The sequence below is a fragment of the Lissotriton vulgaris genome, chromosome 2_1, assembly GCF_964263255.1.
Source record: "Lissotriton vulgaris chromosome 2_1, aLisVul1.2, whole genome shotgun sequence".
Lineage (NCBI taxonomy): Eukaryota > Metazoa > Chordata > Amphibia > Caudata > Salamandridae > Lissotriton > Lissotriton vulgaris.
Window position 1 is genome coordinate 1,748,955,067 of NC_141687.1, and position 14,093 is coordinate 1,748,969,159.

Sequence of the window (14,093 nt, forward strand, 5' to 3'; positions counted from 1 at the left end):
GAATGATTTTTATACGATTTCAAGGAGCCATACCGGAAACAGTTTGTGCCATCGCGATTGTGAACCAATTTTGGGAGGAAGGCCTAAAGGTCATGAAGACACCGGCAACGATCATCCCAGTGCTCGCCAGGTTAGAGGAAAAAGTATAAAGTTCCTTTGGATGCTCCAGCTTGTTTAGTGGGTCATCCCAAACCGGACTCTGTTATATCTCAAGCTGCTCAGCAGAAGTCCAAAAATCTGTCAGCTCCGATTACAATGCCTCTTGAGAGGGTAGACGTTTGGATAATGCTGGGAAAAGATTTTCCTCCATGTCTGCTCTTCTCGTTAAAGCTGCGAATGCCCTTGCCATCCTGGGTAGATATGACAGACAGATGTGGTGCCACCTAGCACCTTACATAGATCCGATTCCTGAGGATAGTAGACTGGAGTTCAAGAAGATCCTTCAGGAAGGAGGAACGGCTTCGGCTGAAGTAATTGATTGCATGATGGATATCGCAACCACACCTTTTAAACCTCTTGGAGGGGCGGCCGTGCTGCGCCATCAAGGATGGCTGAGAGCAACGGTGTTTAGGCCGGAGGTCCAGAATAAGAGCTTGGATCTTCCCTTCAATAGGGAAGCTTTGTTTGGGAAAACATGCGGATGATGCGTTGCAAAGCATCAAGAAGGATACAGATACCGCAAAGGCCCTGGACTCTCTGCAGTACCGGAAGGTGCCCTTTCAAGGATATAGAGGGGATCAGCAACAGAGCAGAGACCCCTCCTACTCGACATCTTCGCAACCGTACCTGCAACAGTACGGGCAACGACAGATAGGGGGCTATACAAAATCTGCTCCTAGAGGAAGAGGAGGTCGTCAAGGGAAAGACAACTCCCGAAGACAATGACAAACTTCAGGATCCGGCTACATTTATCCCTCTTTCTCCACAAGTTCCCCTGGTTGAAAGAATTTCCAAACACCTTCATTATTGGCGAAAAGAACTACGGACCGATGGGTCCTGAATCTAATACAATTTGGACATACTCTAGAGTTCTTTCAAATCCCCCCTTATACTCCTCCGAGGCGTCAGGAGGTCAGACATCTATATCAGATGCATTTGGAGATTCAAAAAATGCTCCGAAAGGGAGCAATAGAACCGGTGCCAATCTCCCAGAGAGGAAGGGGATTTTATTCCTTTTTTTTCCTAGTCCGAAAGAATGTTCTTCAATCTTTACTGATTGTTTCTCTCCAAGACATTATGCTACTCTTAAACCCAGGGGATCATATGACCTCCTTAGACCTGCAGTATGCGTATTTCAACATCCCCATTCATCTTTCCCACAGGCAGTACCTTTGGTTTTCAGTAGTCGGAGACTATTACCAATTCAAGGTATTGCCATTCGACCTCAAATCAGCCCCAAGAATGTTCACAAAATGCCTGGTTCCAGTGGCGGCTTTTCTAAGGAGACAAAGACACCAAGTGTTTCCTTACCTGGACGACTGGTTAATGAAAGCGTCTTTTCGATCATTGGCTCAGTCGTCAACCGTGACATGCGTAAAATTGTTTGCCGAGCTGGGCCTGACTCTGAACATGGAGAAGTCATCCCTCCATCCTGCAGGGACAATCACGTTCTTGGGAGCGATTCTGGACACCACAGTAAACAAGGCGTTTCCTTCTGTGGAAAGAAAAAGGAGGCTAATCTCTCCATCCCAGGCGATTGCAAAAAGACAGTTTCTTTCAGTATGCCGTTACAAGTCACTGCTGGGAACAATGTCCTCTTGCAATCCTCTTGTTCCATTCGGCCGATTGAGAATGAATCTGTTGCAGGAGCAACTGCATCGGCAATGGCGTCAAGCAGTGGGATCCTTTGACGACGTTGTTAAAATCACACCGGCCATGGTTCAAGCAGTGGCGTGGTGGACTCAGCAACAGAATATCTCAGTCGGTATTTCCTTCCTTACCAACCCAGCTCCGCTGATCATTACCACTGATGCATCCCTGAAAGGTTGGGGAGCCTCCTTCAAGACATCCAGGTCAATGGTCATTGGAAGTTCCAGGAGCAACAACTTGACATCAGCCTACTAGAGCTCAGGGCTGTGAGATTAGAATTGCTGACTTTCCTGCCGAAAATACAAGGATCAGCTGTATTAATCAGGACAGACAACACAACAGCAATGCATTATCTCAACAAACAGGGAGGTACAAGATCACTCTCCCTGTCTCCGGAAGCCCAAAAAATATGGGAATTGGCTGTTCAAAATGGAATATCCCTAAAAGCGGAACCTCTTCCAGGAGATCAGAATGTCAAGGCAGACACTCTGAGTAGGCTAAAATCAACCTGCCACGAGTGGAAAATCAATCAAGATATCCTAAAAGACATCTTCCTAAGTTGGGGAAAACCATCAGTGGACCTCTACGCGACAGCTCAGAACAAAAAATGCTGGTTCTTCGCAAGCTGGCTTCACCAACAGTGGTCTTGGGGGAATGCGTTTTTGATGGCACGGCCAGGCGTCTTTGCCTACGCCTTTCCTCCAATTCCCCTCCTGTCACGCATTCTGACAAAGATCAAAAAGGAACCATGCAGAGTGATCCTGATAAGCCCCTAGGTGGCCCAGGACAATGTCCCAGGGACAAGTACTTCATCCGGATCCAAATTCACTACGTTTAGCGGCCTGGCTCCTGTGAATTTCAACATCTAAATATTCCATCGGAATGCAGAGATATATTGTCAAAGGCCAGACCGGAGAGTACAAACAAAACATACAGGATGAAATGGAAGAGGTTTTGTATATGGTGCCAAGAAGCTAATATTCATCCTCTGAGGTTGGCAGCATATGAGATTATCCCTTATAGCAAAATCTGGTTTAGCTCATGCTTCTATTAAAGTGTATCTGGCCGCTATATCACGTTACAAAAGAACTTTCTTCTTTGTGGTCTGCTAGAATCATCAAATAATTCATGAAGGGGTTATCTCTGGCAGCTGAACATATTATTATCTCAATTAATGAAGCAGCCCTTGGAGCCCATCCACAGGGCGGATCTCAAATTCCTGTCGTGGAAGGTAGCTCTTCTCATAGCACTCGACCAGGAGAGTTGAGGATTACATGCTCTCACTATACAAGAACCTTTCTTGCAATTTAAGGAGGACCAGATTGTACTCAGAACTAATCCGAAGTTCATACCCAAGGTGCCTTCAGACTTTCATTTGAATGAGCCACTAATTGTTATAAGATTTTTTCTCAACCGACTACAGCGGCGGAGAGAGCTCTTCACGCACTGTCTCAAGTTTTATTTACAAAAGACAAAACCTTTCTGAAAGTCTTCACAACTTTTTGTATCTTTTAGCGCACTTAGGAAGGGTTTTCCTCTAGCCAAAAGAGGGATTGCCCGATGGATTTCCAGTGTGATACAAAATTGTCATCAGGCGGCGGGGAAGCCGTTGAATGCACAAGTTTGTCCTCATTCTACAAGAGAAGTGTCCACTTCCACTGCTTTGTTTGCTGGGGTGCCTGTCCAGGATATCTGCAGGGCGGCCACCTGGAAGAGTACGCACACCTTCACCAGACATTACTGCCTGAAAGCAGCCGCTGAGAAGGATATGGCAGTGGGACAAGCGGTGCTGATAAACCTTTTCCAGTGACGGTGAGCCCTCTTTCTCATCCCCCCTTCCTTTGTGTTGCATATTCACATTTTATTGTTATGCTTGTTGATGTCACAGATTGAGTGTTTTATATATTTGCATTTGAAAAAGGAAAAACCCCCGAAACGCGTCATGCCCATGGTCTGATGAGAAAATAAAAGGTGGATGTTCCACGAGCCCCGTGTGCTGCCTGTTTCTTTCTGCTGGAGGAGACGTCTTGGGTAATATTCAGCGTGTTGCCAGTGTTTAGCATTCGTGCTGAACCACACGCAAGGCGTGCACCCCCCGCAAGTGTCTAATGAGGGTCGCAAAATGGAAGACACTCTGACTACCCCGCATCAAGCCTGTAATGGACAATGCTGTGAATACAGTCCATACCTGCATGGAGCTACGCCCCTACTTCATTGGCGTTTTCTTTTCCAGGACAGTCTGAAGTGCGAGGAAGGGGGAGAGGAGTGTGGAAGTCATCACCTGAACCCAGAACAAGTACCACAGCTCCCGCCAGACGACATGGCACACCGGCTGCTGACCTAACAAAGAAATTGAGCCGGTAATTGGTATCGCCGCCGACATGCATACACTGCTGCATGCTGGGAAATGCAGTTTACTACCCAAGGCAGAGGCTACTCCATGCCGTGTTTGTCAGGCAACCCACGCTACTTTAGAAGGTGGGACGGGCAATTGAACTTAACTTTGGAACTGTAAGCAAAAGAGACACAACTTGACCAGGGGGGCATTTGAAAAAGGAAAAACCCCCGAAACGCGTCATGCCCATGGTCTGATGTGAAAATAAAAGGTGGATGTTTCACGAGCCCCGTGTGCTGCCTGTTTCTTTCTGCTGGAGGAGACGTCTTGGGTAATATTCAGCGTGTTGCCAGTGTTTAGCATTCGTGCTGAACCACACGCAAGGCGTGCACCCCCCGCAAGTGTCTAATGGGGGTCGCAAAATGGAAGACCCTCTGACTACCCCGCATCAAGCCTGTAATGGACAATGCTGTGAATACAGTCCATACCTGCATGGAGCTACGCCCCTACTTCATTGGCGTTTCCTTTTCCAGGACAGTCTGAAGTGCGAGGAAGGGGGAGAGGAGTGTGGAAGTCATCACCTGAACCCAGAACAAGTGCCACAGCTCCCGCCAGACGACATGGCACACCGGCTGCTGACCTAACAAAGAAATCGAACCGGTAATTGGTATCGCCGCCGACATGCATACACTGCTGCATGCTGGGAAATGCAGTTTACTACCCAAGGCAGAGGCGACTCCATGCCGTGTTTGTCAGGCAACCCACACTACTTTAGAAGGTGGGATGGACAATTGAACTTAACTTTGGAACTGTAAGCAAAAGAGACAAACTCGACAAGGGGGGCATTTGAAAAAGGAAAAAACCCCGAAACGCGTCATGCCCATGGTCTGATGAGAAAATAAAAGGTGGATGTTCCACGAGCCCCGTGTGCTGCCTGTTTCTTTCTGCTGGAGGAGACGTCTTGGGTAATATTCAGCGTGTTGCCAGTGTTTAGCATTCTTGCTGAACCACACGCAAGGCGTGCACCCCCGCAAGTGTCTAATGGGGGTCGCAAAATGGAAGACCCTCTGACTACCCCGCATCAAGCCTGTAATGGACAATGCTGTGAATACAGTCCAAACCTGCATGGAGCTACGCCCCTACTTCATTGGCGTTTCCTTTTCCAGGACAGTCTGAAGTGCGAGGAAGGGGGAGAGGAGTGTGGAAGTCATCACCTGAACCCAGAACAAGTGCCACAGCTCCCGCCAGACGACATGGCACACCGGCTGCTGACCTAACAAAGAAATTGAGCCGGTAATTGGTATCGCCGCTGACATGCATACACTGCTGCATGCTGGGAAATGCAGTTTACTACCCAAGGCAGAGGCGACTCCATGCCGTGTTTGTCAGGCAACCCACACTACTTTAGAAGGTGGGATGGACAATTGAACTTAACTTTGGAACTGTAAGCAAAAGAGACACAACTCGACCAGGGGGGCATTTGAAAAAGGAAAAAACCCCGAAACGCGTCATGCCCATGGTCTGATGAGGAAATAAAAGGTGGATGTTCCACGAGCCCCGTGTGCTGCCTGTTTCTTTCTGCTGGAGGAGACGTCTTGGGTAATATATATATATATATATATATATATATATATATATATATATATATATATATATATATATATATATATATATATATATATATATATATATATATATATATATATATATTTTCTCACTCAAAGGTTACCCCCCTGGAAGAAGCCACAGGTAAGTGCAGATATTCCATTTATTTCAAAGCAACTGCATTGCGTGAAAAAACGGAGTGAATCATCATGAAAAGTTCAATTGCCAGACCGGTTTCGGGAAATCCTGTCCCTTCCCCAATGGCATGCTGTGAATAATGAATTGTTTTACACGTACACTACTGTATTTTAAGGAGCCTGCCCCCATGGGCGTGGCTGCGCTCACAGCACTCTGGTTCCTGTAGTGCTCCGTGATTTGTTTACTCGAGTGAGTCATTCATCAACACAGAAGGATTACAAGTCTTTTAAAAGCCCATGTGGGTTTGATGTTTGCACACGTTTAAACACCAAAGTTTTCATTCAGTCACTGTGTGGAAAATACCTCCCATGAATGATGGCATCCAGATAGCGCCATCAGGGTCTGCAACAACAGCAGGCTTCCTCCGCGGCCGGGTATAGCCGCTCCATATATATATATTATCTCAAAGTTGAAGGACATCTACAAGTATATATGTATGTAGAGTGCAGTTTTTCAATCCATATGCTGCCTGACGTCAGATTTCTGCACAATAAAATGTGCTGGTTTACTGCTTGCTATTCTGATTCAGGCATGTGAATCTATGAAAGCTCCAGTACTAGAGTAAGAAAACAAGTTACTTACCTGTAACTTAGTTCTCTAGTATTGGAAGCTTTCATAGATGCGACCCACCCTCCTCCCTTGAGAGATTCACCTTTGGATATTTCGCACAAAAGATATCTGAGGGGTAAAAGGTTCTCTCATGAGTGTTCTAGAGGGTGAGAGGTTCTGATTGGTTCAGGGACAATTTTGGTCTCTTTTACATAACGAGAGTTATGGGTTGCAAAGTGGAAATGGGCCTAGGCCTCTTTTCAGTTTGGTACTTATCTAAGCCTTGCTTTTTTATATACCCGGGACTCCCATCTCGACGACGGGGAATGATTCCTGCATGTGAATCTATGAAAGCTTCCAATACTGAAGAGCTACAGTTACAGGTAAGTAACCTGTTTTCATATCTACCGTAATGCTGTGAACCCAATGGAGGTCTTATATAGTGTTCTGTGCTACAGTAAATACAAAGCTGTGGTACTAATGCACTGGAAATGGTAATGTACTATAAATTGCCAAAAAGTAGTAATTGAGAGTAGTACAGTGTGAACCACTGACCCAGAATCAGCCCTTGCAGAAACATTCCTCTGCACTAAGCTTCAGCAAAATAGGGCCATGTGGTAGGGTTAGACAAAGGCAGCCCCCCTGCTCTGGAAACATCCAGCCTACCAGGAAAAGAGCCAATCGGCCTTTCACACTGCCTCCACCATGAGTGTTTCAGAATGTTTTGAAATCTTCCATTTAGTATAGGTGGAAAGGGCTTTGAAAGTATAAGTGATTTACTGTAGTGACTCTTTGACTGCCTCTGAAATACCCACCTGCCACCATCACATTTTTCTTGAATCTGTATCGACAGAGAGAAATGGGGGAGGACCTAAAATGCGATCACAGGAAAGAAAAGGGTGGGCCATGCGAATGCCAGGGCTTCCACAGTTTATTTTGTATTGTTAATGATCCCCTCTACTTGCATTCAGTCTGGATGGTGAGAGAGGTCTGTCTAGCAGTACATATGAGACAGTTGTGAATCATTTTTATTTTTTAATTTGCCTGTTCTATGTTCATATCATTATACCTGTTTGTAATTAGCCACATGAGCTAAAAAAGTGATAGGATGCTACTCCAAGGGCTTACGGTGTGTCTCTTTTCTTGATTCTTTAGGACCTTGAATTATTTATTGTTTCTTTCGATGTAGAGCAAACACTTGCCATCTTTAGAAAAAGATTGCAATCTCATCTTGTTTCAAAGGCTTGTTTTTTTGCTGAAGGTCTTTCGTTTTGAATACTTCGGTATTTGTTAGATCACTTTGACGTGTTTTGATGCTGTTCCTTTTGGGTTAATCTAGAGTCCCTTAGTAAATCTGTGATGTGATTTGATAGGCATACTACCACAATTGCATGATGGGATCCTGCCTGTAGATTTTGGGTTCTGTTAGCACCAGACTTTTGCTTTTTGTAACTGGCCACAGATTTTGCATTCTTTGTCGCCTAATACATAACTCGAAATCTGCGTTAATGCAGGGAACGTGTGGCAATCTGATTACCACGCATTGTATATATAGTCAAGCAAACTAAATGAAGGCCTTTCTATTAAATAATATTATTCACATGAAGAAGTGTAACTTTATAATACTTGACAGACCGTAGAGAATGATTTGCACATAATAAGACTTGCTGATCAAAAAAGATCAGGTATTTCCATCACAACTGTGTTCACAAATTAAAAAGAAACAAGGTGGTTTGACTGTCATGTTTTTATAGTAGAAAATGCAACACTTAAAACTAAAGGTTAAGTTAGAAAAATCAAATCTATGTTGATAGTTATTTGATTCAAACACTATGATGCAGCTTGTTAGCTGGGTACAATAGCCTCATATAAAGTTGAGTTCCCAATGAAATCACTGGGAGAACAAAAGAACTGTAAAATAGACTCATCTAAAGTTGAGTTCCAAATGAAATCACCAGGAGAACCAAAGAACTGTACAAACGAGTTTCTAAAACTCTGAGCAAGCTCTGTGCTTTATTTATTTATTTATTTATTTATTTCGAAGGTTTATATTTATTCAAGTTTTTAATAGCTATCAATCAAGCCGCAATATTACAAAATACACGGAATAGAACACCCACAGTAAATAAATGGTTCAACAGTACAAGTTAACAATAAGGCAAATATAACATGGATGGACTAGGCAGGCCCTGCGCTTGCCCACACCATTGCAGTTTTATTAACAGTTATGCTGAAAAGCTTAACATAGACTGCATTGCAGTCCAGTCAAGTCATCTTTTGTATCCTCTTTGCATTCAGTCTTTGTTAGCTAACAATTAATTTCCACCTTTATAGTACATCATATATCTTAGTCAACGTTGCATAACCCAAACAGATAGTCTGCATTGATGTTGTATGCATAATGCAGTGACCACATGCAACCCCTTATTGAATCTTAAAATCGTAACGTAAAGTGTTCCATGGTGCTAACCTTGCTCATGGAGTAAAATGTAAAACAGACAAAAAGAAAAAAATGATACATGAATAAAAGCACTCATTTAACCACTAACTAATATTAGTTGTCTTAAAGCCTGCCTGTACGAAGATGCTCATTTGTGAGGACTGTATCTAATGTGTTGAGGCCATTGATCTCTTTTTTTTATATAATTTGTGAAACTGTTTTGAAAACCTATACAAATATTCGATTTCCTAAAATAACACTTGCGCTTTACCTTCTCTAGTATTATTTTATTATATTGTTTTTTTTTTTTTTGCAGGAAATGATACACTTTACTGTCAGTCACCTTTTCCAACAATGAAAAAACTGCACAGAAAGTCCCCAAGAAAGGTTGACCTGAACCTATGGATATGTGTGCAGGATTCAGCCATTGCCTGTGATTCATGAACGTTAAGATATGACTGCCCCCAAAGCCTAGTGTCCAACCCAATGAATTTATAGACTCAGCTAATACTTTTTCGGCATGGAGACAGTAGATGAGAATCCGAGAACTCGTCATTTGTTTGCTCTATCTGTGTATTATTGTACATATGTATTCATTGTTCTGAACAAATTATGAACTTTGAATGTCCGTTTTGAATTTGTATTATATGAGATAATCTGTAGATCCAACCTGGCATACCATTGTTTATAAAATACCTTTGGGAGAATGCTCCTAATCATTTGTATACACAAAATTAATTTGAAACTGCATATATGCCGCATGTTCCTGTTGTATATTCACTTGCTGTGCTTTTCCTTCCATGTAATGTAAGGTCTGGATTTTTCTAATCTGTTTTCCTGAAGCACCATGCACCAAGACATGTATGTACTCCACTCTAAATTATTTGGAGGGAAATTTGTATGCTCTGTATATAACGTTAATGTGAGTGTTTATTTCTGCTAGTACACGTAACCCAAAATGAGAGCTTTGCCGCAGCACGAGACAAGAGTGTGGTTTATTCCATCCAATGAGGCATGTAATCAGGTCAGAAGTGATATGATGTTAATGAAGAAGGCCCCTTTCACGTGTTCATAGCAGTGCAACACCCACCATCCCTGGAACTATGTACATGGGTTCTGCATTATATGTTGGCCGAGGGATCTTGCTGGCTCTAAGTTGCAGCATGTCAGACCTTTAAGTGCAATAAAATCTGAAAATTTAGAAGAGAATCGTGCTCGACTCATTACACCATGTTTGCGCCAGTGTCCTCAAATAAGAGAGACATTCATAGAAGAACTTGAAAAACCTTCAAGTTCAAGCCAACCTTCTGTCATGTCAACAGGTCTGACCCTGAGTGTCTGGAGTTAGCCTCTTTCAAATATGCCATTTCATGGAGAGTATCTATTTGAATTTAAGTAGATGAAGATTTAGAAAGAACTGAAGACACTGACCCTGCCGATTCCATGGGATTTTGCAACACAAACACTGCTATTTTTACAGACCACAAGCAAGACGGCATTCCACTTATCCCCACCCACCGTACAAAAGCCATCTTCAGAAGTACAACAGGAGCTCCTCTTAGGTAACATCAGAGCATGAACCAGAGACCCTCATGGTCAAAGTTCCTCTGGCAACAAGGAGTGACTCTGCTGCACTTTCCATGACCACACAACAAAGGTTAGTGGAAGTCGATAGAAATCAAAATAGATCTATGGGTGCTAGCCACCTCCAAAGACTTCATAGGGAATTCATGTTTTTGCACAATTCCCCAAGATTATTTCCCTTGAAAAGCTGGTATTGTGACCCTTGTGGTATGTGGGGCCTGCCAAAGAGCTTTGAACTGTAAGTTTTATTTCATGAAACTAAAAATAGATTGTGTATTTAAATTGGCATGCTTGACGTTTTTGGTTAGTCAAATGTAGTGGTGCAAGCCATTCAAAAGTCAAAGTCCAGCAGTAAGCCCGCAGAGAACATTTTGTTTTCTTACTCCTGGAACTCAGACTGAAATCAGCTTAAATAAGCCCATGCAAAGATGTTTTCCACTTAAAATGCCAGATTTACCACTCTAGCTGTACAATGTAAAAGTTATGCACAGCTGCTTAGCATTTAAATCTGACAACTAAAATGTATGTCCTATTTAAGACAAATAAACTATCTTGTCTTAGAAGCAATACTTGTGCAAATAGCATTTGTAAAATAACATTTTGGATTAAAACTCATTTTTCTGTCCTTTGCTAGAAATGGCGTAGGAAGGTCATCTTGGCGGCACATAAGTAATTAAGTAAAAGCAATGGGCACTAGAATTTATTATCTGTATTGTTAAAACATCTTTTGTGAAGCTGTCACCTAATCAGTCTAAATGTTTGTCCAATCTAATATCTTAAACTTCCCTCTGTCGCAGCCTTCTCTGGTTTGGAGTTAATTCCTGTTTTCACACTCTATCTCTGCGGTGAAGTGATCGACTGTCAAACTTCACATCCCTCTTAACACAATGGCCTTCCTGTCAGTGCAACTCCCTAGTCATGTCTCCCATTTGAGAAATTGGAACTGTGACATTGTTTTTATAGTAAGGGACCTTTGGAACATGATTTTCATTCAGTAACACCAAAGCAAAGACTGTGCTGGAATTTTAGCTGGATCCACCTAGATACTTGTATCAATTACTGCTGAGTTCACCTTTTTCAAACTTCTTTAACTCACCTTAGAGTGAGAGCTGATCAGAAGAGAAGATCGCCTTCTTGTTAAAAGGTTCACCATCTACCTTGTGAAGGAATGTCTGGAAGTGCCTTCAGTTTACCCTGACTGTACATGTGGAAAATCCGCCTTTTCTGTGTGGGCTCCTCAGATGTTTTGCCTTTTATTAGACCCTATATTTTTGGTGGCTTTAGAACTTTAAGCTCTTTACCCCAGTTAACTAGTAGTAAAGTGCCTGTGCTCCCTATTTAAACTTATTCTAATTGGCATATTCCTAATTGGTATGTTGAACTTGCCTATAATTCCTTAGTGTATGGTACAAAATGTACCAAGGGTTTGGAAACTAAATGCCACTAGTGGGCTGCAGAACCTATATTGCCAACCACTCATGTTGCACTGCAAATATGGCTCCAGTACTAGAATTGTGCCTAGCTGTAGTACTGTAAAAATTGCAGTTCGACCTGTCAAAATAAAGGGAGGTGAAAACCTCTCTTTTAAATACTAATACGTCATTCCTATTTGTTCTGTGTAGCCCACAAGGCAGTGTGTCTGTTTAAAAGTAGGACATATAGAAATGTAATGTTTAATGTTAACATGTCCTTACAGTGACTATCACCTAAAAGGTATATTTCACTGTGGCAGGCCTAGCTGTCGGATCATTGACATAATATCGATGAACACAATATCGAGCTGCAAAAATATCGGCGATAAATTATCAACAGCAATTATATCGAGTTCCTATATTTATTTAGTAAACTACAAAAATATCGAGGACAAAATATCGAGTATATAAATTATCGACAACACTAATATAAATAGCCAAAATATAGACTACTAAAATATTGTTTTGTGAAAAAATATATATAACACTACAAAAAAATCGACTGCAAATATATAGATAGCCAAAATATCGAAATTAGATGATTATCGACAATAGAATAAATACATTTAATATGTTAATTAATATAAAACTCTAGATTTAAAATATATTATACACTCCACAATACATATAAAATTATAAATAAACAGTTTGGGTAACACATTAAAATATTTAACGATTTTAGCCATTTATCATCAAAACATTGCAGCACATATATAAATAAATACTATTCTTTCTACATATATTATCACATTATTATTACATATATTTGAAAAATAATAAAATACAAATGAGCTTTAATGCAGAAATCTTCACAGATTAGCATTCTCACAACAACAAACCAAGCAATTAAATGTAAAAAAATTCAAACTAGCCAATGAAATACTCCCTTTCTTAAAACATCCAATCAAATGAAATAACAAATGAAATACACACTATAAAAGGAGTACATACCTACTGCTATTTCCTGCTGCTAACTACACTTTGACAACGTTAATCCTGAGAAATCTACTTCAGAAAACAACATTGCTACATAAATAATTCAAGTAAGTTATACCTTATTTTTATTAAAAACAAGTACTAAGCTAGAAATGTAACTATGTCTCTTAACAGTTTAAATAACATTTATTTTTCTACTTTAACATTTCTTCAACAGAAATCTCTAAAACACATCAAATAACCTGTTACTAATTCTTTGCCACTAAATACTGATTGTAAGTATATATAAATGTTCTCTAACACACCAACTGCATTTCTTTAAAACTCTTTTGTAATAGCCATTTCTTCTTTATTCTATCTTCTTAACAGATATTCAGAATACATCCTAAATCTACTCCACCAAAGGCAAAGACTACACAATTTAAACATGTAAGTATTATATGTTGGCTTCCTAAAAGGCCCTAAAATGCTAAAGATTTTTTATAATAGCCATTTTTTCTTTCTTCTATCTTCTTCACAGATATTCATAATCCATCATAAATCTACTCCACCAAAGCCAAAAACTACACATTTTTAAAAAGTAAGTATATCTGTTGGCTTCATAAAAGGCCCTAAAATGGTAAAGCTTTTTTCTAATAGAGATTTCTTTTTATTCTATCTTCTTGACCGATATTCAGAATACATCCTAAATCTACTCCACCTAAGACAAAGACTACACAATTCAAACAAGTAAGTATATCTGCTGACTTCCTAAAAGGCCCTAAAATGCTAACTACAAAACAGCTTCCCCCTAGAAAAAGCTCCAAATATAATAAAAGATTAATTTCTAAAATTCTTGCATTTCCTACCAACAGAAATAAAAGAAGAACATACAAGAAATATTTTGAAAACACCTTTTCAGCATTTCTCTAAACAAGAAACAATAACTGTTAGTATAAACAGTGAAATATAAATGTCTAAAACACATATAGAACTATATTTTACATTAAAATATGTTTATTTCTAATTTTTCCTAGCACAAGTAATAGAAAAATGACTGAAGGTGCTGAATTTGTAATGTCACAGAAAAATAAACTTTGGCTATGCTATATGGGGTATGTTTATAATCAGTATTTTGGAAATGTACTAAATATTATTCTAATAAATGCTATGGTAGGGCTACTAC

At 40.7% G+C, this 14,093-nt stretch overlaps 1 protein-coding gene across 1 annotated transcript in view; it reads left to right on the plus strand.

Annotated features, from left to right (window-relative positions):
• GATD1 (glutamine amidotransferase class 1 domain containing 1) overlaps window positions 1–11,087 on the plus strand; it is a 129,782-nt gene extending 118,695 nt beyond the window's left edge. The window contains exon 8 of the mRNA XM_086957764.1: window positions 9,253–11,087. Within this exon, the coding sequence (XP_086813890.1) occupies window positions 9,253–9,259 (7 nt within the window). The 3' untranslated portion in view covers window positions 9,260–11,087. The remainder of the gene's footprint in view (window positions 1–9,252) is intronic.
• Window positions 11,088–14,093: the final 3,006 nt, after the last annotated feature.